This window comes from Lepidochelys olivacea (assembly GCF_965140295.1).
Source record: "Lepidochelys olivacea isolate rLepOli2 genome assembly, chromosome: 5".
NCBI classification, from domain to species: domain Eukaryota; kingdom Metazoa; phylum Chordata; order Testudines; family Cheloniidae; genus Lepidochelys; species Lepidochelys olivacea.
Genome location: NC_140415.1, coordinates 83,014,664 through 83,038,820, shown reverse-complemented (window position 1 = coordinate 83,038,820; position 24,157 = coordinate 83,014,664). Strand labels below are relative to the sequence as shown.

Sequence of the window (24,157 nt, the reverse complement as noted above, 5' to 3'; positions counted from 1 at the left end):
TCTCAGTGCAGACGCTGCACTGCTTATATCAATTGTTACTGACTTTCAGGAGCCATCCCAGAATGTCCCACGTTGATGTTACAATTGATACAAGAGTTCCTAGTGAGTACTCACACCACTGAAACAAAGAGGCAAGTGTGCATACACACAAGCTATTTAATAGCTGCGGTGGATGTATGCTGATGTTAATTAGGTCGACATAATTTTGTAGTATAGATATGGCCTAAGACCTAGGTATGAAATCTGGTCTAAGACTAGATATGGTCTTGAAAGTCAGTGGAACTTAGAATCCTAAGACCTAGATTTACAAGGGTAGTTAGGTGCCTAAATCCTAAACTTAAGCACATAATTCTGGATTTAGGCACCATGTCCCAATTTTAGGCACCACTGTGATTCTCAAAACTGCAACTGAATCCTGTAGGCACCTAAACTCACTCTGTGACTAAGTTTTTTCAGTCAAAAGCTCCCTTAGAGCTTGTGTTTCTGCCTCTGAGTAGGCATCTGGGTGCCTATCTCCTGCCTAAGCCCCAGTGCAATGTATGAACCAGGGAAGATAGGCATTTGCCAATCTAACTTGCATATAGGCCCCAATCTAGTAGGTGTACTTTCCAGATTGATAATATTGTTCATCTTCTAAAGAGTTAGTAATTTTTATGGATTTTAAGTTTTCTTCCATATTTGTAGTTTGCTTTTCTAAACTCACATATTTATGACCACAAGAAACATGCATCTCCCAGTTTATTAATATTGTATCAGTGTTTTCCTATCTGCTGATATACAGCTTTTGTTTCATTTTGTGACACTGGCAGCCCAGATGCCAGCTCTTGCCCAGTATGCAGGCAGTAGTTAAGACTGACAAGCTCATAGCTGGAGACCAGGTTACTTGTATCTTAGTTCTACTCAAAATAGGTATTAGTCTTATAAGAATGTAGTTAGTATTTAGAATCTGTGAAATGCTTGTATGTTGCTGCATGCATTAATCTCACTTATTATATATATATAATGTTATAAGTAGTAGTTAAGTGTTTGCTCTGAAACTGTAAACCCCCATAGTCAGGAGAGAAACATTACCAAGTGTGAAATATTACTTTGCCACAGGATGTGTTATCTCCTGCCCAACAAAAGAAGACTCATAGATGCCACACAAATAACTGTGGAACAACAGAAGACAAAAGTTGTCTGCTCCCCCGCAACCCATTAAAGGGAGACATGCAGGAGAACTCGTCCCATCATCTTGAACTCTGGGGGAAAGGAATCAAAACTGCATCTTTTTGACTGTTTGAACTCTGAAGGGCCAAAGACTCTAAACTGAAGCCAGAGATCCCCAGGGGCTGCCTTCTGGGTCTGCCCTGAAAGACACTTTGAATAGACAGACCACTACAACTCTGTCACTCTTAGGATTTAGATGGTAATTCATTTGTGTGCATATGTTAGTTTGCTTTAACTTGTAAATAAAACAGATGGACATCATACCAAAAGGACTGAAAGTAAAAAATCCATTACAATCAACATACCACACAGACAATGGTGAAAGATTGTGCCACACACTCTCAGAGAAACTGCGGAATCACCTGTTCAACATCCTATATAGCAAACAGTAGAAGATTAAGAATGGGCTCTCAAAACTGAAAATTCTTATAAAAAAACAACCTTCCACACAAACTTCCTCGTGGCTGGACTTTACAAAAACACACACTTCTCTACAGAGGGAAAAAGGCACTAAACTATCTAAACTCCTACATGCCACAAGGGGCCACAACAGTGGTACCCTTGACTCACCCAACAATATTATTAATCTATCCAGCTATACTCTTAGCCTGGCAGAAGAGTCTGTCCAATCTCAGGACCTCTCCTTCTTCCCCACCACCCCTACGAACATGATACAGTTCTGCGGTGACCTGGAATCCCACTTTTGCTGTATCCAACTCAAGGAATATTTCCACCACGCCACTGAACAGCACACTAACCCACAGACACCTTTCTATCAATCATACAAGAAGAAGGATTCTGTATGGACTCCTGACAGTCGAAACAACAGACTGGACTTCTACATAGAGTGCTTCCACCGACATGCATGAACTGAAATTGTGGAAAAGCAGCATCACTTGCCCCATATCTTCAGCCATGCAGAGCACAAAGCCATCCACAGCCTCAGAAACAACTCTGACATTATAATCGAAAAGGTTGACAAAGGAGGTGCTATAGTCATGACTAGGTCAGAGTATGAATGAGAGGATGCTAGGCAACTCTCTGACACCACATTCTATGGGTCACTACCCTCTGATCCCACAGAGGGGTACTAAAAGAAACCTCACCATCTGCTCAAGAAACTCCCTGAAGAAGCACAAGAACAAATACACAGACACACCCCTAGAGCCCCGTCCAGAGGTATTCTATCTGCTACCCAAGATCCATAAACCTGGGAATCCTGAATGCCCCATCATCTCAGGAATTGGCACCCTGACAGCAGGATTGTCTGGTTGTGTGGACTCTCTCCTCAGGCCCTACGCTACCAGCACTCCCAGCTATCTTCGAGACTTCCTGAGGAAACTACAATCCATTGGTGATCTTCCAGAAAACACCATCCTTGCCACTATGGATGTAGAAGCTCTCTACACCAACATTCTACACAAAGATGGACTACAAGCCATCAGGAACAGTATCCCCGATAATGTCACGGCAGACCTAGCAGCTGAGCTTTGTGACTTTGTCCTCACCACAACTATTTCAGATTTGGGAACAATTTATACCTTCAAGTCAGCGGCATTGCTATGGGTACCCGCATGGCCCCAGAGTATGCCAACATTTTTATGGCTGACTTAGAACAACGCTTCCTAAGTTGGGAAAAGCGGGAAAAAGTGGGAAAGCAGGATACCGGGAGGAAGCACAGGCAGGAATGTCTGTGAGGGGAGGGCTCCTGCCTCATACTGGGAATGAGGGGCGATCAACAGGTTATCTCAAGTGCTTATATACAAATGCACAAAGCCTTGGAAACAAGCAGGGAGAACTGGAGGTTCTGGTGATGTCAAGGAACTATGACGTGATTGGAATAACAGAGACTTGGTGGGATAACTCACATGACTGGAGTACTGTCATGGATGGTAGGCAGGGCAGAAAAGGTGGGGGAGTAGCACTGTATGTAAGGGAGCAGTATGACTGCTCAGAGCTCCGGTACGAAACTGCAGAAAAACCTGAGTGTCTCTGGATTAAGTTTAGAAGTGTGAGCAACAAGAGTGATGTAGTGGTGGGAGTCTGCTATAGACCACCGGACCAGGGGGATGAGGTGGATGAAGCTTTCTTCCGGCAGCTCACGGAAGCTACTAGATCACATGCCCTGATTCTCATGGGTGACTTTAATTTTCCTGATATCTGCTGGGAGAGCAATACAGCAGTGCATAGACAATCCAGGAAGTTTTTGGAAAGCGTAGGGGACAATTTCCTGGCACAAGTGCTAGAGGAGCCAACTAGGGGGGGCGCTTTTCTTGACCTGCTGCTCACAAACCGGGTAGAATTAGTGGGGGAAGCAAAAGTGGATGGGAATCTGGGAGGCAGTGACCATGAGTTGGTTGAGTTCAGGATCCTGACGCAGGGAAGAAAGGTAAGCAGCAGGATACGGACCCTGGACTTCAGGAAAGCAGACTTCGACTCCCTCAGGGAACGGATGGCCAGGATCCCCTGGGGGACTAACTTGAAGGGGAAAGGAGTCCAGGAGAGCTGGCTGTATTTCAAGGAATCCCTGTTGAGGTTACAGGGACAAACCATCCCAATGAGTCAAAAGAATAGTAAATATGGCAGGCGACCAGCTTGGCTTAATGGTGAAATCCTAGCGGATCTTAAACATAAAAAAGAAGCTTACAAGAAGTGGAAGGTTGGACATATGACCAGGGAAGAGTATAAAAATATTGCTCGGGCATGTAGGAATGTTATCAGGAGGGCCAAATCGCACCTGGAGCTGCAGCTAGCCAGAGATGTCAAGAGTAACAAGAAGGGTTTCTTCAGGTATGTTGGCAACAAGAAGAAAGCCAAGGAATGTGTGGGCCCCTTACTGAATGAGGGAGGCAACCTAGTGACAGAGGATGTGGAAAAAGCTAATGTACTCAATGCTTTTTTTGCCTCTGTTTTCACTAACAAGGTCAGCTCCCAGACTGCTGCGCTGGGCATCACAAAATGGGGAAGAGATGGCCAGCCCTCTGTGGAGATAGAGGTGGTTAGGGACTATTTAGAAAAGCTGGACGTGCACAAGTCCATGGGGCCGGACGAGTTGTATCCGAGAGTGCTGAAGGAATTGGCAGCTGTGATTGCAGAGCCATTGGCCATTATCTTTGAAAACTCGTGGCGAACCGGGGAAGTCCCGGATGACTGGAAAAAGGCTAATGTAGTGCCAATCTTTAAAAAAGGGAAGAAGGAGGATCCTGGGAACTACAGGCCAGTCAGCCTCACTTCAGTCCCTGGAAAAATCATGGAGCAGGTCCTCAAAGAATCAATCCTGAAGCACTTGCATGAGAGGAAAGTGATCAGGAACAGCCAGCATGGATTCACCAAGGGAAGGTCATGCCTGACTAATCTAATCGCCTTTTATGATGAGATTACTGGTTCTGTGGATGAAGGGAAAGCAGTGGATGTATTGTTTCTTGACTTTAGCAAAGCTTTTGACACGGTCTCCCACAGTATTCTTGTCAGCAAGTTAAGGAAGTATGGGCTGGATGAATGCACTACAAGGTGGGTAGAAAGCTGGCTAGATTGTCGGGCTCAGCGGGTAGTGATCAATGGCTCCATATCTAGTTGGCAGCCGGTATCAAGTGGAGTTCCCCAAGGGTCGGTCCTGGGGCCAGTTTTGTTCAATATCTTCATAAATGATCTGGAGGATGTTGTGGATTGCACTCTCAGCAAATTTGCGGATGATACTAAACTGGGAGGAGTGGTAGATACGCTGGAGGGGAGGGATAGGATACAGAAGGACCTAGACAAATTGGAGGATTGGGCCAAAAGAAATCTGATGAGGTTCAATAAGGATAAGTGCAGGGTCCTGCACTTAGGACGGAAGAACCCAATGCACAGCTACAGACTAGGGACCGAATGGCTAGGCAGCAGTTCTGCGGAAAAGGACCTAGGGGTGACAGTGGACGAGAAGCTGGATATGAGTCAGCAGTGTGCCCTTGTTGCCAAGAAGGCCAATGGCATTTTGGGATGTATAAGTAGGGGCATAGCGAGCAGATCGAGGGACGTGATCGTTCCCCTCTATTCGACATTGGTGAGGCCTCATCTGGAGTACTGTGTCCAGTTTTGGGCCCCACACTTCAAGAAGGATGTGGATAAATTGGAGAGAGTCCAGCGAAGGGCAACAAAAATGATTAGGGGTCTGGAACACATGAGTTATGAGGAGAGGCTGAGGGAGCTGGGATTGTTTAGCCTGCAGAAGAGAAGAATGAGGGGGGATTTGATAGCTGCTTTCAACTACCTGAAAGGGGGTTCCAAAGAGGATGGCTCTAGACTGTTCTCAATGGTAGCAGATGACAGAACGAGGAGTAATGGTCTCAAGTTGCAGTGGGGGAGGTTTAGATTGGATATTAGGAAAAACTTTTTCACTAAGAGGGTGGTGAAACACTGGAATGCGTTACCTAGGGAGGTGGTAGAATCTCCTTCCTTAGAGGTTTTTAAGGTCAGGCTTGACAAAGCCCTGGCTGGGATGATTTAACTGGGAATTGGTCCTGCTTTGAGCAGGGGGTTGGACTAGATGACCTTCTGGGGTCCCTTCCAACCCTGATATTCTATGATTCTATGATTCCTCAGCTCTCGTCCCCTAGGGCCCCAACTTTACTTGCACTACATTGACGACATCTTCATCATATGGACCCATGGGAAGGAGGCCCTTGAGGAATTCCACCAGGATTTCAACAATTTTCACCCCACCATCAACCTCAGCCGGGACCAGTCTACACAAGAGATCCACTTCCTGGACCCTACAGTGCAAATAAACAATGGTCACATAAATATCACCCTATACTGGAAATCTACTATCCATTATACTTACCTTCATTTCCAGCTTTCATCCAGACCACATCACATGATCCATTGTCTACAGCCACGCCCTAAGATACAACCACATTTACTCCAATCCCTCAGACAGAGACAAACAACCACAGGATCTCTATCAAGCGTTCTTAAAACTACAATACCCACCTGGGGAAGTGAAGAAACAGATTGACAGAGCCAGAAGGGTACCTAGAAATCACCTACTACAGGAGACACCCAACAAAGAAAGTAACAGAATGCCACTAGTCATCACCTTCAGCCCCCAACTAAAACCTCTCCAGCGCATCATCAAAGATTTACAACCTATCCTGAAGGATGATCCCTCACTCTCACGGACCTTGGGAGACAGGCCAGTCTTCGCTTACAGACAGCCCCCTAACCTGAAGCAAATACTCACCGGCAACTACACAACAGAAACACTAACCCAGGAACCAATCTCTGCAACAAACCCCATTGACAACTTTGTCCACATATCTATTCAGGGGACACCATCATAGGACCTAACCACATCAGTCACACCATCAGGGGCTCGTTCACCTGCACATCTACCAATGTGATATATGCCATCATGTGCCAGCTATGACCTTCTGTCATGTATATTGGCCAAACCAGACAGTCTCTATGCAAAAGAATAAATGGACACAAATCAGACATCAAGAATTGTAACATTCAAAAACCAGTCGGAGAACACTTCAATCTCCCTGGACACACAATAACAGACTTAAAAGTGGCCATTCTTCAACAAAAAAACTTCAAAAACAGACTTCAATGGGAAACCGCAGAACTGGAATTAATTTGAAAACTTGACACCATCAAATTAGGCCTGATAAAGACTGGGAATGGCTGGGTCACTACAAAAAATAATTTCCCCTCTGTTGATACTCATATCTTCTTGTCAATTGTTGGGAATGGGTCACATCCATCCTAATTGAATTGGCCTCGTTAGCACTACAAAAAGTAATTTTCCCTCTGTTGATATTCATCCCTTCTTGTCTACTGTTGGGAATGGGCCACTTCCACCCTGATTGAATTGGCCTTGTTAGCACTGACCTCCCACTTGGTAAGTCAACTCCCATCTTTTCATGTGCTGTATATTTATCCCTGCCTACTGTATTTTTCACTCCATGCATTTGATGAAGTGGGTTATAGCCCATGAAAGTTTATGCCCAATAAATTTGTTAATCTCTAAGGTGCCACAAGGATTCCTCATTGTTTTTGCTGATACAGACTAACACGGTTACCCTTCTGAAACCTCTTTTATTCCTTTTTCCTAGTTAATAAACCTTTAAATAGTTTATTACAGGATTAGCTACAAGTGTTGTCTTTGGTGTAGGATCTAGAGTACCAATTGATCTGGGGTAAACGACTTATCTCTTGGGACTGGAAGCAACCAGATGTGGTGTGATTTTTGATATAAATGACCATTATCACTATGTCTAGTTTGTCTGGGTGGCAAGGTAGACTGGAAAGTCTAAGGAGACTGCTTGTGACTCCATAGTAAAACTGGCATAGTGATCTAGGAGTTCACATTTGTTACAGGCTTGGAGAATTCTAATTGTAGAACACACCACCAGTTTGGGGCCTCTGCCCTGTTTTTGACAGTCTGCCCTGAAGTAGGCACTCATAGTCGTGAGCTACTCTTGACAGTGTGGCACATGTACTTTTGGATCATTATCAAGACAAGCTACTAGTTACAGAGATTGGATTTGAGATTTGGGTGCAGATTTTCATCAGCGTCACTTAGGATGCCTTGAAATGTATTTTACTGATAAACTATGTTCACTGATTCCAAATATTTACTGGAACATAACAAAGCATACATATGTGTTTGTTATGTACATGTATACACACACACACACACACACACACAATTGCTTTTTTAATAATTTTGTCCCTAATTCATTTTGTTTAACCAGACTTCCTCTCCTCACTGTCCTTTTTGACAATATACATTACTTAGATGTAAAATTATACTATAGATATTATTGTTGTTTTTAGAAAATTAAAAAGCAAGCAGATGAAAAATATACTTAAATCTTTCCATGCCTATTGTATTATATCAGCTGTAATGAGGATGGTATTATTAAAACACTATTAAAACTAACATTTGGTTGAACAAATAGTTATCCAAGAATATATAAATATATATTATAACTTTAAAAAAATCATTTACCTCCTCCACATACAGCATCACAGTCCTCCCAACCTGAGTGCGTCCACATAAAAAGAGGTTCAGGCACTTTTGAGCTCTGATTCTCAGGAAGAGGGTCCAGTGGAATTGTGTATTCATAATGCAGACCATAATTCTGGTCATGAAAAAGCAACACCTGCAACATACACAGAATGAAGACTTATGTTCACAGACATTGCTGAAGTCCAATTATGACCAGAGGAAGAAATTAAATGGAGAGTAGTAAAGCAAGAATGAACACTATATTGCTCATGTGCACTTTCTCTGTTGGTACAGAGCTGCATTCTGGTCTTAGAGGAAACCATCACAGTCTTCTTGACTTTAAGTATTATACTGACCTACACGAAGGAAAGGGACAGAGTATTTAAGCAGAATAAATGAAGGGATGTGCACAACACTCACTAGGAGAGGAGCAAAAATTGAGGCCGACTTTCTCAGATTAGAATTTTCTATAGGAAGGGGTGGTTGGATAGTTTAGAAACTGACCATTTTAAGGCAACCGTATTGTTAACTCACTGTTCAATGTAATTCCACAGAGAAACCATACAACTTTTTCTCCAGATTTGTTTCTTTTTTACTATAACAATTTTCACTAGCAGCACACTGCAACTGTTGAACACACAATACAGTCCATGTGAAGCTATTGTTACTTATAAACCATTTAAATTTAGCCTAAATCCCTGTCAAAAAGGAATGTGTGACTTAGTTGTTCTAGAGATGTGTACGTTTATGATGGCAGGAGAATTTTATTCCCCAGTATGCTATCTGCAGTAGTAATAAGAAATAACCCATAGCAGGAGTATATTGTGGCTTCTTGTGGCTCATTGAATAAATGTGATTTTTAGAAATAAATTTGGCTCACAAACTAATTTGTGTTTCACAGTTACAGACAAACATTTTGAACACCTCTCTCCCACCAGAGTAGTGAGAGGATGTCATCACGCAAGATCTGATTCTAGATAACCCAATGGTAAAGGATGGATTTACAACTTCAGGTTTCTGCATGAAAGAATACTAGATGATGTTACTCACAAGAAAGATATAGTTTTTGGAGGACAGTGAGGATATCAGGCTTTAATTTATTTTTGGAGGGACATATCTCCCGAGATTCTTGCATTTGGAGGATTGAAAAATGTTGAGTATTCTCCCATCATCACCCTGAGAATCACCATACTCTCTCTCCTGCTTCCAATTCTATCACCATCACTATCGACTTCACCTCTCCTCCATTCCAGTAGGTGACCACCACAGCCCACTGCTCTTACAATGTGAAGTCTCCTATATGTTTTTCACACAAAAGATTTTATCTCAGTTATGGCTTCTAGCTATCTCACATTAGGAAAAATTGTCAAGCTATTTGGATTGCTAAAGAATTCCAGAAACATAAAACACCATCCTCACCACCATGCTCTTTTATATAAAACAGGTAAAAAATATAATCCGTATTGTCATACCAGTAGATGTAAAGGTGATGTTGTGGGACCTTTGGCAGAGATTTTCTCCCAGAGACCTCTCCGAACATAATGGACAGTGGTCCCAGCAATATTGAATGTTCCTGAATGTTCTATCTTCCAGTCACTATTAATGGACTGTTTGCTGGCATCTCGAAGAGCTGTGGAAATATTAGAAAATGATGTGAAACAGAACTTTACAGTAACACTTTATGACATCTTCATATTGTGCTGTCAGTATAATTTACAAGTTGGTGGAATCACAGGATCCAATTCACAAAGCTATTGGTCATTCATAACCTACATATGTACACTTCAACAACAGCACATTCTAGATTCACTTTCTGGCAAGGAAACATGACAAAAAACATATGTCTGCCATTATTTGGATTCTTCTGAAGTTAGGACAGTTTTACTGGCCTGATTACAAGGATTAACGGCCTGTAGCATTATTCAGTAACTTGATTAAAACACAGGTCAGTCGGGTCTATACAAGTTCTTTGCCCCCACTACGGTAATTTTTATGAACAGACAGGACCTAAGGAATAAGGGGGACAAATGGAATGCTTCAGAAATCACAGAGCACTTCTCTGGGTCAGTGCAGATTAGGATTTAGTAACTTCCTGCTTTCAAGTGCTTTGCTTTAACTAGTAGACTCCAGTGATTACTCACTGAAAATGTGGAAATGCTGCAATTGTCCCAGACAGGCTACATTTATGCACTATATTTCCATTTTTTAAAAAACTGACTTTTGTAAATAGGCATAATTTGATGTTTCAAGCCAGGAATACCTTTTTTAGGGGGAGGGCTCTTTCCCCCTTTTGGCTTGATCATAAGTATTGATTAGACTAAATAAGACACACTTCAAATTACTGAGGTTAAATGATTTTGCATAATTTTTTATACATGAATCAGTATTTTTTTCCTCCTGTGAAGAGTCTGTAATTCTTGAAAGAATCAGACTCTTGAACAGTCATGTGAAGTAAAGTATACTCAGAGTCACCTTGTGGGCAAGAAGTTCTACACATTCCCCATTTAAATTGGATGTTTGGCTTCAGAATTATGTGAAAGAACCTCAGCACCTTAGTTCATGCTCAAAATGTCTTTTAGAGTTGTACATTAATGTGAGTCATTCCTGGTGATCAACTTCTCTCCTATTTATATTTATACTGTTATGTTATGTTTCTATGGGAAACAATGGCAATAGGACCATCGACTGGCAGGAATACAATTGCATTATTCACCAATAATGTGTGCCACTACAGCACAGTACAATAAATAGTAAGACTCTAAAATCCATTAATGCTGTAAAATATTCCTGTATTAAAAATATCCAGTGATTTAATAAGTTTCAAAAATTGTCCTTTTAGGTTTAACAATTCAACTATTTAAAGTTAATTAAGTTCCATTTAGTAGTTGCTAGTGAGGGCCAAATCCTCTCCCCAACACACAACCAAAGTAAATGGACTATAAACTGGGGAGGTCTGCAAGGCTCAGAGAGGGTAAGCTGGAATGGAATCCTCTCCCTGATCAACAGTGGAGCTGCTATGCAGCCATGTGACTGTAACAGCTTTTGTACCCAGTCCATCATAGAAAAGAGGGGGCTTGGCTGATGAAATAATATAACTGTGGATCCATCTAGCCTACCCCTACCCATCTCCAAAACACTCCATGTTGACACATGAGGTGTGTAGAGGGTGCAGAACAGGCCTCCCATGTAACAGAACCATTCTGGTTCTTTTTGTATTCTTGTCACATCTGTGGGCCCATATTTGAGCTGCAGAATTTGACTTGAAGGAAGGAAACGTGGTCCTGTGATTAAAGCTTAAGACTGAGAATCAGGAGATCTATTTTTGGCTCTGCCACAGCTTATTTAACCTTGGGCAAGTTTATCTAGATATACTGTATGTCCCAGTCCTGATTACTCCAACTGTTTTCATTCTAACCTTGACAATTGCAATCTTGGTCCACTGAAGTCCATTCAAAATGCTATTGCGAAAGTAATTTCCTTGGTTCATGGTCTGGGTCTTCCATATCTTTGCATCCCTATATAAGGCCTTTCATAGTTTAACTCTGTCTTACCTATCAGTGCTAATATGTAATAAGGCCTGCCTCTACTCTACCAACAGTGTCAACCTTTATCCCCATGCATGGGAGATATTCCTTATTAATGTCCATAAAGTCAATACATTATTCTCCTTTGAATCTTTTTAAAACTCATTTATGCCATGAGATTTGCAAAACACACTAGGCACTGGCTAGACATTTGGTGTGCTGAGACTTCTGCTTAATATGCTAATCATGATGGTTTTATTTACCTTGCCCTTCCCCCCACCATTTGTTTCTGATCATCTAATCTCAAAAGTTATAGAGCAGAAATAGAAGGGATTCAAAGGTGGATGATGAAAATGACTAGAGTCATGGAAAGACTTTCATATGAGAAAAGACTGGTCTGCCTGATTTAGAAAGAAGATAACTGTGGTATACAAAATAATGAATGACATCGAGAAGGTAAATTAAGCACGCCCATTTACTCTTTCTCGTAATACAAGAACAAGTGGCAATCAATTTAATACTGCTCAGAGAAAAAAAGTTAAACAGTATGTAACTGACCTGTGGGAACAGGTTACCACTACCTTTGAGACCAAAAGGGTTTATTAAACATTGTATGGCTAATGAGAAAACATAAATACTCAAACTTCAGACTACACAACAACCACTAACTGGTAGGGAATAAGAAGAAACTTCACCCATGTGAAGGTTATTCCATTATTTTCCACTGTGTAGTTTCTTACATCTTCCTGTGAAGCATCTGATACAAGTCACTGTTAAATCAGAGTCTGGATAATCTGGATAATTTTTCCTGGGTTTATCTCTATGAACATTTAGTTCACAACAAGTTGCGATGTAAATCATCCTCACACTAGCCTGCTGCACACTAACTGTTCATGTGGACCCTGTTGCTGCACACTAGAAGTTCCATAGTGCCATTTGATCTACCCTACTTTGAAATGCGAGTAGATTAAAGAACTGACAGCAGGGTCCACACAGACAGTTAGTACGTGGCAGGCTAGTGTGAGGTAGGTTTTATCACTCCAGCTTGCTGCAAACTAAGTATTCATACAGACAAGCACCCTGTCTGTAAAATGGGAATTCCTACGTCACAGGAGTTTTATGAAGCTCAATTAATTCAGTTTCGTAAAGCCCATGAAATAAATGGAAAGACTGCCACTGCACTACGATAATGGAAAGCATAATTTACTACTTTTCGTTATTACTATGTAATCACATTTCAGAATCCTTTTGCAGTACCTAGTAAAATACTAAGAGTAATCTGCAAAGGTTATTTTATTTCAATGTGGACTGAATGCTCCCTTCTTCTCCAATCTTTACCTAGGATGAGTTGAGCACCCAACACGTGCATATCTAAACACAAGTCAGATCCTCTGACATTCTCTGTCAGTCCTGATCAATCTGATGCCACAGAATGCACTATTCTGTAATACAGATAAAAAACTAGCCTGTACCATTTACTTAATAACTGAGTAATGGTGAGGTATGTGGTATATTTGCTGGATTTATGTACTGTAACGGTGTGCTCTCTCTCTTTCTTTATGTGGACACTACTGAAATGGTAGCTTTGTTCTGACATTTTAATTTTTGTTTAAGTGGAAATTGCCATTTTTTGTAGAGAAAGGATAATAGATTTTAAGAAAAAGGGGATTGAGTTCAAATGAGGGAGAAGTTCACATTTTTGTGAATTCTGAATTGATGGATAGTATATTTTATGTGCAAAGAGGGTACAAAACTTGGTGAGCCATTGCATGTAAAGTTTCAGAAGAATGTAATTTTGACCATTTACTACTTCTCCAGGAACACTTGCCAGTGATCAAAATAGTCTTTAAAAACAAACAAACAAACAAAAAAACCCCATAAACCCCTGAAAGTGTACACTCTGCCTTTAGTATTTTTAAAGTAAGCCACTATTTCACATTTTCAAAGCCCATTACAGGGTTTGAAAACTAGGGAATTTGGTGACCAAATATCTTAAGCGCCTTCGAAAATTTCAGCTTAATGCCCTGTAAAAGGCAAAATTCTGTCACAAGCTTATATTTGGAACCACTATCAATGTCTCTAGAATTAGATATAATTTGACATAATGTACCAATATTAGTGTTATTTCCATTTAAATGTACTTTTGCAACCACATTTTTCAATTTTTCATTATCCAACACTGGGACATTTAAAAATGCTAGTGCTAAATAATGAATATCATAGTTTAATTGATAAATATCTTTGATTGTGTGAAGAAATTTACTATTAACCATTATATTACTTTTATATAGCGATATTATAAATTGAATAATCTAAACTCCCCACCATCTCTTAAATAGCTGAGGGTGAACTTTGATATTATCTCTCTGTAGGAAGTTCTCCTATTAGTTGCTTCTCCCTTAATTTATTTCAGGCCACTGTTTTGAGCATAAGGAAACCAAAGAAGAATAGTTATCAGTCCCACATAACCTCTTGGCAATCGTTTGATTAGGTATATCGCAGCATGCACAGTGTCAAGAAGAGACTCTCCCTTCCCCAAAGGAAGGATTTCAGAAAAATGTTCATGTTTACAAAATCACAGTGTCTAGTGTTTACAAAATCACATACTCCAATAATCAAACATTTATTGAAACTAACATTGTTGAATGTGCCTGAGAAATATTTCCAATAAGATGCGTAATAAAATGGGAAAGATATAATATGGAGGTAATGATGTATAATATGAATAGTAGAGAAAACAAAGATGACAGTTTATATTGATCATCAGGTTTTCCTAAAACTGAAGAGAATATACTTCTATTTTCCCCTTTTAAAATACAAATAAAATATTTAGATATTTGTGATTCAGTGTTTATTAATGGCTTTTTTGATATAACTGATGTGATTCCAAATATACATCCTGAATTTGTGTGTGAATATTACATACACTCATCTGGGTAAAGAACAAGCCTGTGGGGGTGTTCTGTTTTGTTTGTTTGTTTTTTAAGTAATAACTATCAAAGCACTGGGCATTTCCTGAGGATTACTGATGGGCAGGAAGGAGATGATGGCACCTCAGCAGAACCTCAGGCAGTTAACCTTAACAGGTCATTAATCCTCAGGAAATGCCCTGTGCCAAGGTCATCAAGGTTACTATAAAATGAAACCAAGGAGACCGGGTGTTGGGATTTTTATGGATGATACAACTTTAATTAACCTATATAAAGCAGTCTGTATTTATTCTCTCTCAACAGTTTCTGCAAATAATAAGAAGACCATCACTATTCCACAAAGCATATGCTTAAATCTCATTGAAGTCGTAGGACTTAAGCATGTGCTTAAAGTTAAATATGTACTTAACTGCTTCGCTGAAGAGCAACGTGATTTAAATGTTTTAATTTGTGTAACTATTTTCTCATATATATGTTTAAATCTTTAGCACTATGGACAAATTTTCACATATTCCATCACTTCCATTTTGTACCTACTCTGACAATAAAGCTGATGAATCCTCTATGTACCCAACACAATTTCTCAAGAATAGTAACTTAATGGCATTTATCAAAAAGAGTGTTGTTGCACAATTCTTCTATGTAGCTCAAGGCCCAGATTAAAAAAAAAAAAGAGAGAGAGAGAGAGTCCAGAGGCCCATATTAAAGTGTGTATGTGCAAAAATGTGTACATAATGTTTGTGTGTATAGTTACGTTTGCGTGTGCTACCTGGATAAATGCATGCGCAAATAGCTAATTACATGTCTAACTAGCCACTTCTGTTTAATTACCCATTTTGCATGGATAGTCTTTGAAACAGAGAATGCTAATATAAGTGTATAAATGTGCTCATATTTTTGTGCTTTGACCTTGTGTCTAGACCTCCTCCTTTAAAAATGAAAACAACATATAACACATGGGTCTTTTCTGAACAGGGCTCTCAGATTTAACTTTGATGAATGACAAGGAATAACTAACTTTTATTCATTTCACAATCTACTGCTTTGGCAAGGTGAGAAATCTATAAATATTTTCACCAAGCTTAAACAAACATCAGTTGAGCATGATAGACTTTCATATGCTTAATTCTGGGTGTTTTCTGAAATGTGTTGATCAATTGCTACCAGTTCTACCTATTTCATATACACAAAACACTGGACTGGGAGTCTAAGATCTGACCATGCCTTTTTCTTCTCTAATATTTGAATGAACTGCAAAGGACTACTACAGACAGCAAATGCCACAGAGTCTTCTTTGTTACCAGATTAAAACAAAATAAAACCACATAATCTTCTCTTCATGAAAAAAAATGTAAACCCACACAGTGGTTTTTTTTTTAATTTGGCAGCTTTACTTTCTATCAATATAAATCACAAAATTCATGAAATAAAGTACTAACAACTAGCAAAGATATAAAGCATTAGTAAATCCTAAAGAACATATGATTACTTTATACTGGTATAACATTAGCTCCAAAAGTGCTACATATTAACCATATTATATGAACCATTAAGCACGGGGAGGTGGAAGGGATATATGCTTGGTCTTAATACACAAAGTTGTACATATTCTTGTTGATAAAGACTAGATCCTCAGCTGGTGTAAATTGACTTCAACTGAGCTATGACAATTTAGACAAGTTGAGGATCTGGTTCAAGATATTTAAAAGCATTGTCAGAGATGATATTTAAAACTGTGTGTGCTTTGACAGGCTACATAAAAGGACTATACGACAGATTTTTTTCCTTAGGAAGCATATTCCATAATGGAAGCCACATGCAGCACAAGTGTGCATTAGATGCCTCAAAATCGAACTGGTGATTACAAATTTGTGTAGCATTAAATTCTCAAGCGTCCAAAAGATTTACATCTTTGAAAGAGATTGACTATATATCTGAGAAGTCACAAGTAATCCACTTCTGTGCTACAAACGAAAATAACTGCATTTTTCCTTCTAACATCTGTTTAGCAGAATATCAGAAGGTAAGGAGAAGATTATAGTCGTTAGACTATAAAACGATTCTTTAGTTATATTCTAATATCCATTCTTATGAAATCATTATAGGAATGGTCATGTCATTATACACTGTCACAAGAATGAGAATTCTGCTGTAAAAGCCTAATACGTTCTTTATGAAAAACATACTGTAAACTACCTTTTTTACCCCATGTTAACGAGGTTTTTAGACAAAAGATAATTGTAGCCTGTTAAATTTGAAAATTGAGGAAAGGACAAAGCACAGCATTACTGTACAACAATTCAGCTAATACACGAAACACTGACTTTTTCATAACTTATTCTTATGATAGAGATTGTAAAGCAAGAGAAAATGAATAAAGTCTCCTGGCAACAGCTTTAACATGATGAGAAATAATACTCCTTAGAGAGAAATCTCAAATTCCTTCTTGAATACAGTGTTTTAATTCTTAAATTAATTGGATTTCTGATGCATGGAAAGGTTACCAATTAAACATCTCTGTTTTCTCTCTTTTTGTCACTGAGTACAATTTCTATCCACCCATATGATCTTAAGAATGATGTACTGAAGAAGGATCATTATTATTGACATTTTGACCATGTAGCATATCTAGGGCTGACTAGCTAAAATGTGGATCTTTTGCAGGTAACAGAGATTCTGTAAATCTTTTGAATCTGTGCAGGACCTAGTCACAGTGTGGCTGGGAGTGCATACACTGTCTCATCCCCACTTAGGATACTAGCTCCCCAAAGGTATGAGGGGAGAGAGAGAGAGAGAGAGAGAGAGAGAGAGATTTGGGCCATGGCAGGGCTGCCCAACTGCACAGAGGATCACATGTTGCACGCTCTCCTCTCCTAGGATGATAGAGCTGCTACCATTGAATTTTATGTTCTCTGTAGGGCCCAGGAACAATTCTGACACAATCAGTCAGGATTCCTCCTGAGAGTTGCTGTTGTAGAACAGACACTGTCTTTCTTTACTAATGTGGACTGTGGCTATAAGGCACAATTTAGTCAATACAGTTGCAGGACCCAGACCACAGTGCTTCTGCTCCCCAATACTTGTGAAGATGGAAGCACAGTTCTGATTACCCCCATACTGAATTTACACTAGTACAATAAGGGCCAAATGTTCCAACAGTCTTAACCTGGCTTCTGCTTTGGAAGTCTATGTTTTTGCAGCCATATTGCATGCCTCTCTATAGCATTTATAGAGCTTATTTTCTGAAAAATTGGCCCTGAATATGTAAAGTTGACCCACTTTGTTGTTAGGGCCAGAAATTAAGAGAATAAAGCATTCAACATTGTAAAAATAGCACAAAGAAACCTATAAAACTGAAGGACAGAAACACAAAAGAATAGTTAAATCGTTGTTTATAGGATTTGTGATAGGGAATGCTGGATGTGGATAAGGATGTATCAATGCAAATTACAACTAGCAGGTTTTAGTCACAGAGTTTTCTGCAAAATGATCTTTTTGAGCTGAAATTTTCATTCTTGGTCTCAAACTTTGGAATTCTTTTCATTCTGTTCAGACTCTTAAACTGCTCTCAGAACTGTTGCAACCAAGCAACTTAAGAAAAGTTTAAAGGAAATTCCTTCCCGCAGTAAGAACATACAATTTTCACTTGAACAATATTGTTCAAGTCCTTTTCTTGCTGCTCAGGAATTCAATAATTCAAAAATGGCTGAACAAATGCTCTTCAAATATAACAATAGCTGGACCTCAATGAGGTTGAGTTGCTTTGTTAAGTACTTAAAATAGTAAAAGTAAAATGACAAGTGACTAAGAATTAGTGACCAACCATGATAAGGAGCACATTTCCAAAGATTTGTATCATGTCTGAGGATGCCCATTATGATACTTTGTGACATTATGTAGTGACATGAAAAAAGCTCATATATTTCTTGTTGAGCCTAACCAAAGTATTGGTTAGAAGAGGAGCTGGAGTGCTACTCACAAAGGAGTTTGATTCCCTAAGTCAAACAGAAGCATAGATTCCTCCCTCAAGCTTTGACTATTCTGTATGGGACCTGAGTATCCCAGGAGAGTATGTCCCAGATTTAAAGGTGATGCTGCACTCAACATTGCAATGTTTAACTGATTTAGGAGCCTAAATCTCATTTTTTTCAAAAGTGATTCAGGCACTTATGAGTTTAAGGGCTGGTCTACACTGAAAAGTTAGGTCAACCCAGCTACATTGCTCAGGGGTCGTCAGGCTCAACTACGTTGCTCAGATCTTACCCCTGATATAGACAGCACTATGTCAATGGAATGCTTCTGTCTGTAACCCACATACCTCCTGGCTGTCCCAATACAATATTATTGGGACTGTACCGCGTCCTTCATTATTAGAGTGTGCTACAAGAAGTTTGGACAAGATGAAATGGACTAGACGATGAAGCTGAGTGGTTCATATATAATAGGAACGGAGGAAGGAAATACACTCAAGTTGTAAAAGACATGTCCACTCCTGCGCAGATTAATACATTACTAAATATCTAAGGTATGTTTCATTTTCAACTTCAATAATTTCAAATAAATTATTTTTAAAAAACAAAAATATCCTAGAAAATTTACCACTAAAACTGAGGTTATCAATTTGAGAGTCTGTTGTATGAGCTGACATTATTTCCAAAAAAAAACCCCAAAAAACCATCAGTGCAAGAGAGCAATCCAGAATACTGAACCTTTAAAGATATTTTAACAGAGCAGGAGCAGCTCTCATGATAACTTGAAAGCAAACCTTTGAACTCTGGGACTGCTATTATTAAGATTTATTATCTTAATTTTCCCTGAAAAAAATGAGATTAATCATATAAAACCTTTTTATAGGTTAATTATGCTAATATAAAGATCAAACCAGGGACTTTTCATTTCATTGCACTATTAATTCTTACTGGTTCCGTTTCTCAGTTTCAACTGAAAACACAGAACAGAACAGCAACAATTGTAATTTTTCAGGAATTTATTAAAAAGTAAACACACAATTGTCATTTCCCTGAGGCACAGTTCCTTTAGAGGGCCTTTCCACAGAATTCACTTTCTTTTCATATTCTCTGTAGTTCACTTCTTAGTCACACATACCAGCAGTATGGTAATATTTTGCTGTGGGTACAAACAATAAATGAAACAAAATATACCTAAGTAGCTGTGAGCTGGTTTTTCTTCAACAACTTTAATTCTTCTTGCTCCTGCAGGAATCACCAAAGCTTCCACATAACCTAAGCATGAGATCAAATGTCATGAGTTAAATACAAAGCTACGGAACAGTAGATTTTGCATTTTAATCTGCTATTCTTTTTTTTTCTTTTTAATATTGTATCATATTTTCCAGGATGCCCTGTCATAAACAGCCTTGACAAAGATAGCTTGTACTATGAACGTCCAAAAATAAGTTCATGTAAAGGGTTTGTTCCATGGTTATTGTGATTGACTGCTATGAATGCTAATGGGAGATGCCCATATAGAGCCAGAACATCAAAGCTGCTGAGCACTTACAACTCTCACTGACTTCATGGCACCTGATACAGCAAAGTATTACTTTAGCATGAGCCTTACTTTAAGTCTGTGAGTAGTCTCATAGACTGCCTGGGAGTTAAGGATGCTCAACACCTCATGGAATCAGGCCCATAAACAAGGAAAGAATATATCCCTCTGTGTCTTTAATTAGTACTCCTATATGAAAAAAAAATACTTCGAAGATAAGTTGCACAAGGCTTATTTTCTCTCCACTTCATGACATAAGGAGATGGGGCTGCTACGTTTCCTGACAGCCCCATTAAAACCTCTGAAACATTGAAAACACACAATTATCCATGTGATGTACTATATATAATATATACAATGATCTACAGCCAAATGAACATCATAAAGCTGATATTCCTTCAAGAAGTTTTGTGGGCAGAAACCACAAGGGTGGAGTTGGCTCAAGATAAATAGAGTCCTCTATCATTATGGGCACCTGAAGCCCATGGTGGAATTCCCACATTATGTGGCATCTATAATGTTGATGTTCTGGTTTTAAAAAATTAACAAACAAAATACATTTAATGTGGTTTCTAGATCTCTTTTGTTCCTTTACCATACTCAACCCTTATTCTTACATAGATTTGAGCTTTCAGGAGTGCGGTCAAAGGGTCAAACGAAGGGAACCTGATGGGGACACCGAGCAGAGAACCTCGGATAGTGCCCACTGCGCTCGAAGGCATCAAAGGAGCCAGCGGACGCCGCCTAGAGGAACTCTGCCCGGATGTGTGAACGGATGGAGGATCGGAAATAGGCCCCACAGTCATAGGATGCCCCGTCAGCCAACCTCCTCTCCCTGGTTTTATAGAAAGCCATTTTAGCCAGGGCCAGGAGGAGGTTGACCAGGAGGTCCCGTGATTTTGTGGGGCCACGGATAGGAAGTGCGTACATAAGGAGGTGAGGGGAAAAGTGCAGCCAAAAACGTAACAGGATATCTGAGAGGAGCTGGAATAGGGGCTGCAACCTGGCACACTCCAGGTAAATGTGCGCCAGGGTCTCCCTCACGCCGCAGAAGGGGCAGGTGTCCGGGACGGGGGTGAACCGCACCAAGTACATGTCCATGCTCACGGCTCCATGAAGCAGCCCCCAAATGATATCCCCAGCGGGCCTCGGGACTAAGGTGGAATATAGGCTGGCCCACCTGGGCTCCTCACTCTCCAGAGGTGACAAGAGGTCCCACCACTTTGTGTCGGGGCGGGACATGAGGGTGAGGATGTGATGGGTGTGGAGCACGAGCGTGTATAGATGTTTCCTCGGCGTGGTCTGGAAACAAACCGGCTGCAAATCATGCAGCCAGCTCACAGTGAAGGGGTGAATTGGTCGGGTCCATGGGGCCTGGGCCTGATGAAAAGGTCCGGAGGGCCTGCAGTGGAGGGTGGGCGGGGCATGCCCTCTCGCAGGACTTAGTCAAGGTAGGCCTGAGCAGTGGGCGGTAAAGCAGCCCTCACCTCCTGAAGTATGCGCCGGGGAGTATGAGGCCGGGAGAGCTCCATCACCGAGCGAGCATCAGGGGATCCAGCCAATCTCCCCGGTCGTAGTCCAGGAGGTCTCCACCTCTGGTGACATCTGCCAGGACCAACCTCTGGCGCACTGAGGGGGACTCCACCACCTGCACATGGAGCTGGGGGTTCTGTAGCAGGGGCTCTGCAAGGAGATCTGCCCCCTTGGTGGCTGCCACAGACCTGGTCACTGATAACAGTTTCCAGGTCTGGAGGAGGTCCTGGTAGAAGACCAGCAGCCCGGAGAGGTCTTGCGGAAGACCCCTCGGATGGAGATAAAGGAGCTGCTGGTCATATTGGAGCCCTCGGAAGCAGCGCAGGAAGGCGTGCACTAGTACTCTCCATGCCGGACTACCTACACTCTAAAGGAGCCTCTGCAGGGCCTTGAGGTGGAAGACATGGACCGGAGTGTGTAGGCACTTTAGGCCCTGTCCTCCCTCCTCCAGGGGCAGATGGAGGACCCCTGCAGAGACCCAGTGCACTCCTGGCCGAAAGAACTCCAGAATCACCCTCCGGAGGTTGGCAGGAAGCCCAGGGCTGGGACCAGGGTGTTGAGCCGGTACCAGAGCATGGACAGGTCTAGTTGATTGAGCACTAGTGCTCTCCCTCGAAGGGAGAGGCTCGGAGTAGTGCTGTCCATTTCTGGAGCCGCTCTGTCACCCTACCCTCTAAACCATGCCAGTTCTCTGGTGGAGACAGATGCGTGGCAGAAAGGTAAATGCCAAGATAGAACAGCGGACCTGCACTCCACCAGATGGCCTGAAGCGCGGGTAGGAGGGAGCTCACCTGCCACCCGTCCCTGATCACCAGGCCAGAGCTCTTAACCCAGGTGACTGGGCGGAGGAGGCTGCTAAGTAGATGGCCTGGCAAGCCTCCACCCGCGCCAAGTCACCCGGGTCCTGGATCACAAGGAGCACGTCAGCAGCGTACGCCGACAGGACCAGCTCCAGCTCTTGCAGCACCAATCCTGTCAACCTCCGACAGAGGACACAGAGGAAGGACTCAATCGCCAGAGCGTACAGCTGGCCTGAGAGGGGGCACCCCTGCCGTACTCCTCGCCTGAAGGTCAGTTGCCCCTCACCAATGAGGGATACCCCTGGTGACTCAGGTCCTGGCTGCGTGGCACTGGCTGTCACCCCAATAGGCTCAGTGGCCATCAGCGGGGTGCCACCTGCGGCCGGGCAGATGGAAGAGTCCAGGGGACCCTCGGAGGTGGGAGCAGGAACAGTGGTTAGGGGGCGAGAGAGCATGGGGAAAGGGGGGCCGGGGTGAGGTCGCTCAGATCGAGGCCCGCTGGCAGAGGGTTGTCCTCCCCCGGGTGACCGGGGTCAGACCCAGGGCCTCAATCTCCTCGTAGATGGAAATCACCACCCCGGGTCCACCCTGCCAGCGTCTGAAGCAACACTGGCGGGGCTTGCTGGGGCCTTAGGCATCAAAGGGGCAGGAGGGGCTCCATCGGGGGCCTCCCCAAGGAGGGGCTCTAGTGGAGGGGCGGTGCTACCCTCAGCTGCTGCCACATCTTCCCCAGCCGGCACGGGTGGAAGGAGTACACCCGAGGGCAAGACAGAAGGCTTGATGTTGGTGCCCCCCTTCCTGGTCTTCTGGGGGGCCTCCGAATCCAATGGCAGAGTGGAGCTCGAGCATTCCACTTGCCCCGCTTTCCCTGTACTAGGGCCCAGCCCTCCATGGCATCATCTGAGAGCTGGCTAACAGGGGTCGGGTTGGGGGGCAGGGGCGATGGCTCAGGGACTTGGGGAGGTAACAGTGGAGTGGCATGAAGAAGGGAAGAATCCCCCTGGGGCAGGCCCTCTCCTATGCCCAGTGGTATCCCCGCCGCACCCTCCTCCACAGGCCCCAAAAGATTGCACGCACCAGAGGCGGGGTTCTCCTGCTCATCTGGGCATGCTGGGGGAGGTACCCCTTGGGCCTGAGTGGGAGCAGTGGTGGACTGAGAAGTACTGAGAACAACCAGGCCGGGAGTGGGGCAGAGGAACCAAGGGGCTAGCTTCAGGGCTGGGGCGGGACAAACAAACAAAAACTGAAGAGGGAAAAGGGCAGGGCAGGCAAACAAACTGGAGCTAGCAAGGGGTTAGGGCAAAAAGGTGGGGGAAGCAAGGGCTGCAAGGGGAGACAGGGAGACTGCTGTAGCGGTGGGGGGGAGGGGAAGTCTGGGAGGCGGGGCAGCACGTGCGCCCATTTGCTGTTGCAAAAAAAGAGTCAGTTTGGGCTGGCTGCTGCTTCAGGCCCAAAAAGTGGTGAAAGGGCACGGCAATCCAGGCGAGCAGCTAAGTCCTCGGAGGCAGGAGCTGAGGCAGATGGTAAACAGCCAGTGGGAGTGGTGGAGGGGGCAATGGTGGAGGTGGGGGCACACAGATGGGCCAGGGGGCAGGCTCCCCGCCACACCCCCTGTATCCCCACAAACACATTCAAAACCCCCACCACAAGAGCACA

General features: G+C 42.3%; 1 protein-coding gene across 2 annotated transcripts in view; it reads right to left on the bottom strand.

Annotated features, from left to right (window-relative positions):
- ADAMTS19 (ADAM metallopeptidase with thrombospondin type 1 motif 19) overlaps positions 1–24,157 on the bottom strand; it is a 281,932-nt gene that overhangs the window by 35,325 nt on the left and 222,450 nt on the right. For both annotated transcript variants that reach the window (XM_084629273.1, XM_084629274.1), the window contains 3 exons: positions 19,823–19,903; positions 9,679–9,836; positions 8,207–8,360 (listed from right to left, as the gene is read on the bottom strand). In XM_084629273.1, the coding sequence (XP_084485399.1) occupies positions 8,207–8,360; positions 9,679–9,836; positions 19,823–19,903 (393 nt within the window). The remainder of the gene's footprint in view (positions 1–8,206; positions 8,361–9,678; positions 9,837–19,822; positions 19,904–24,157) is intronic.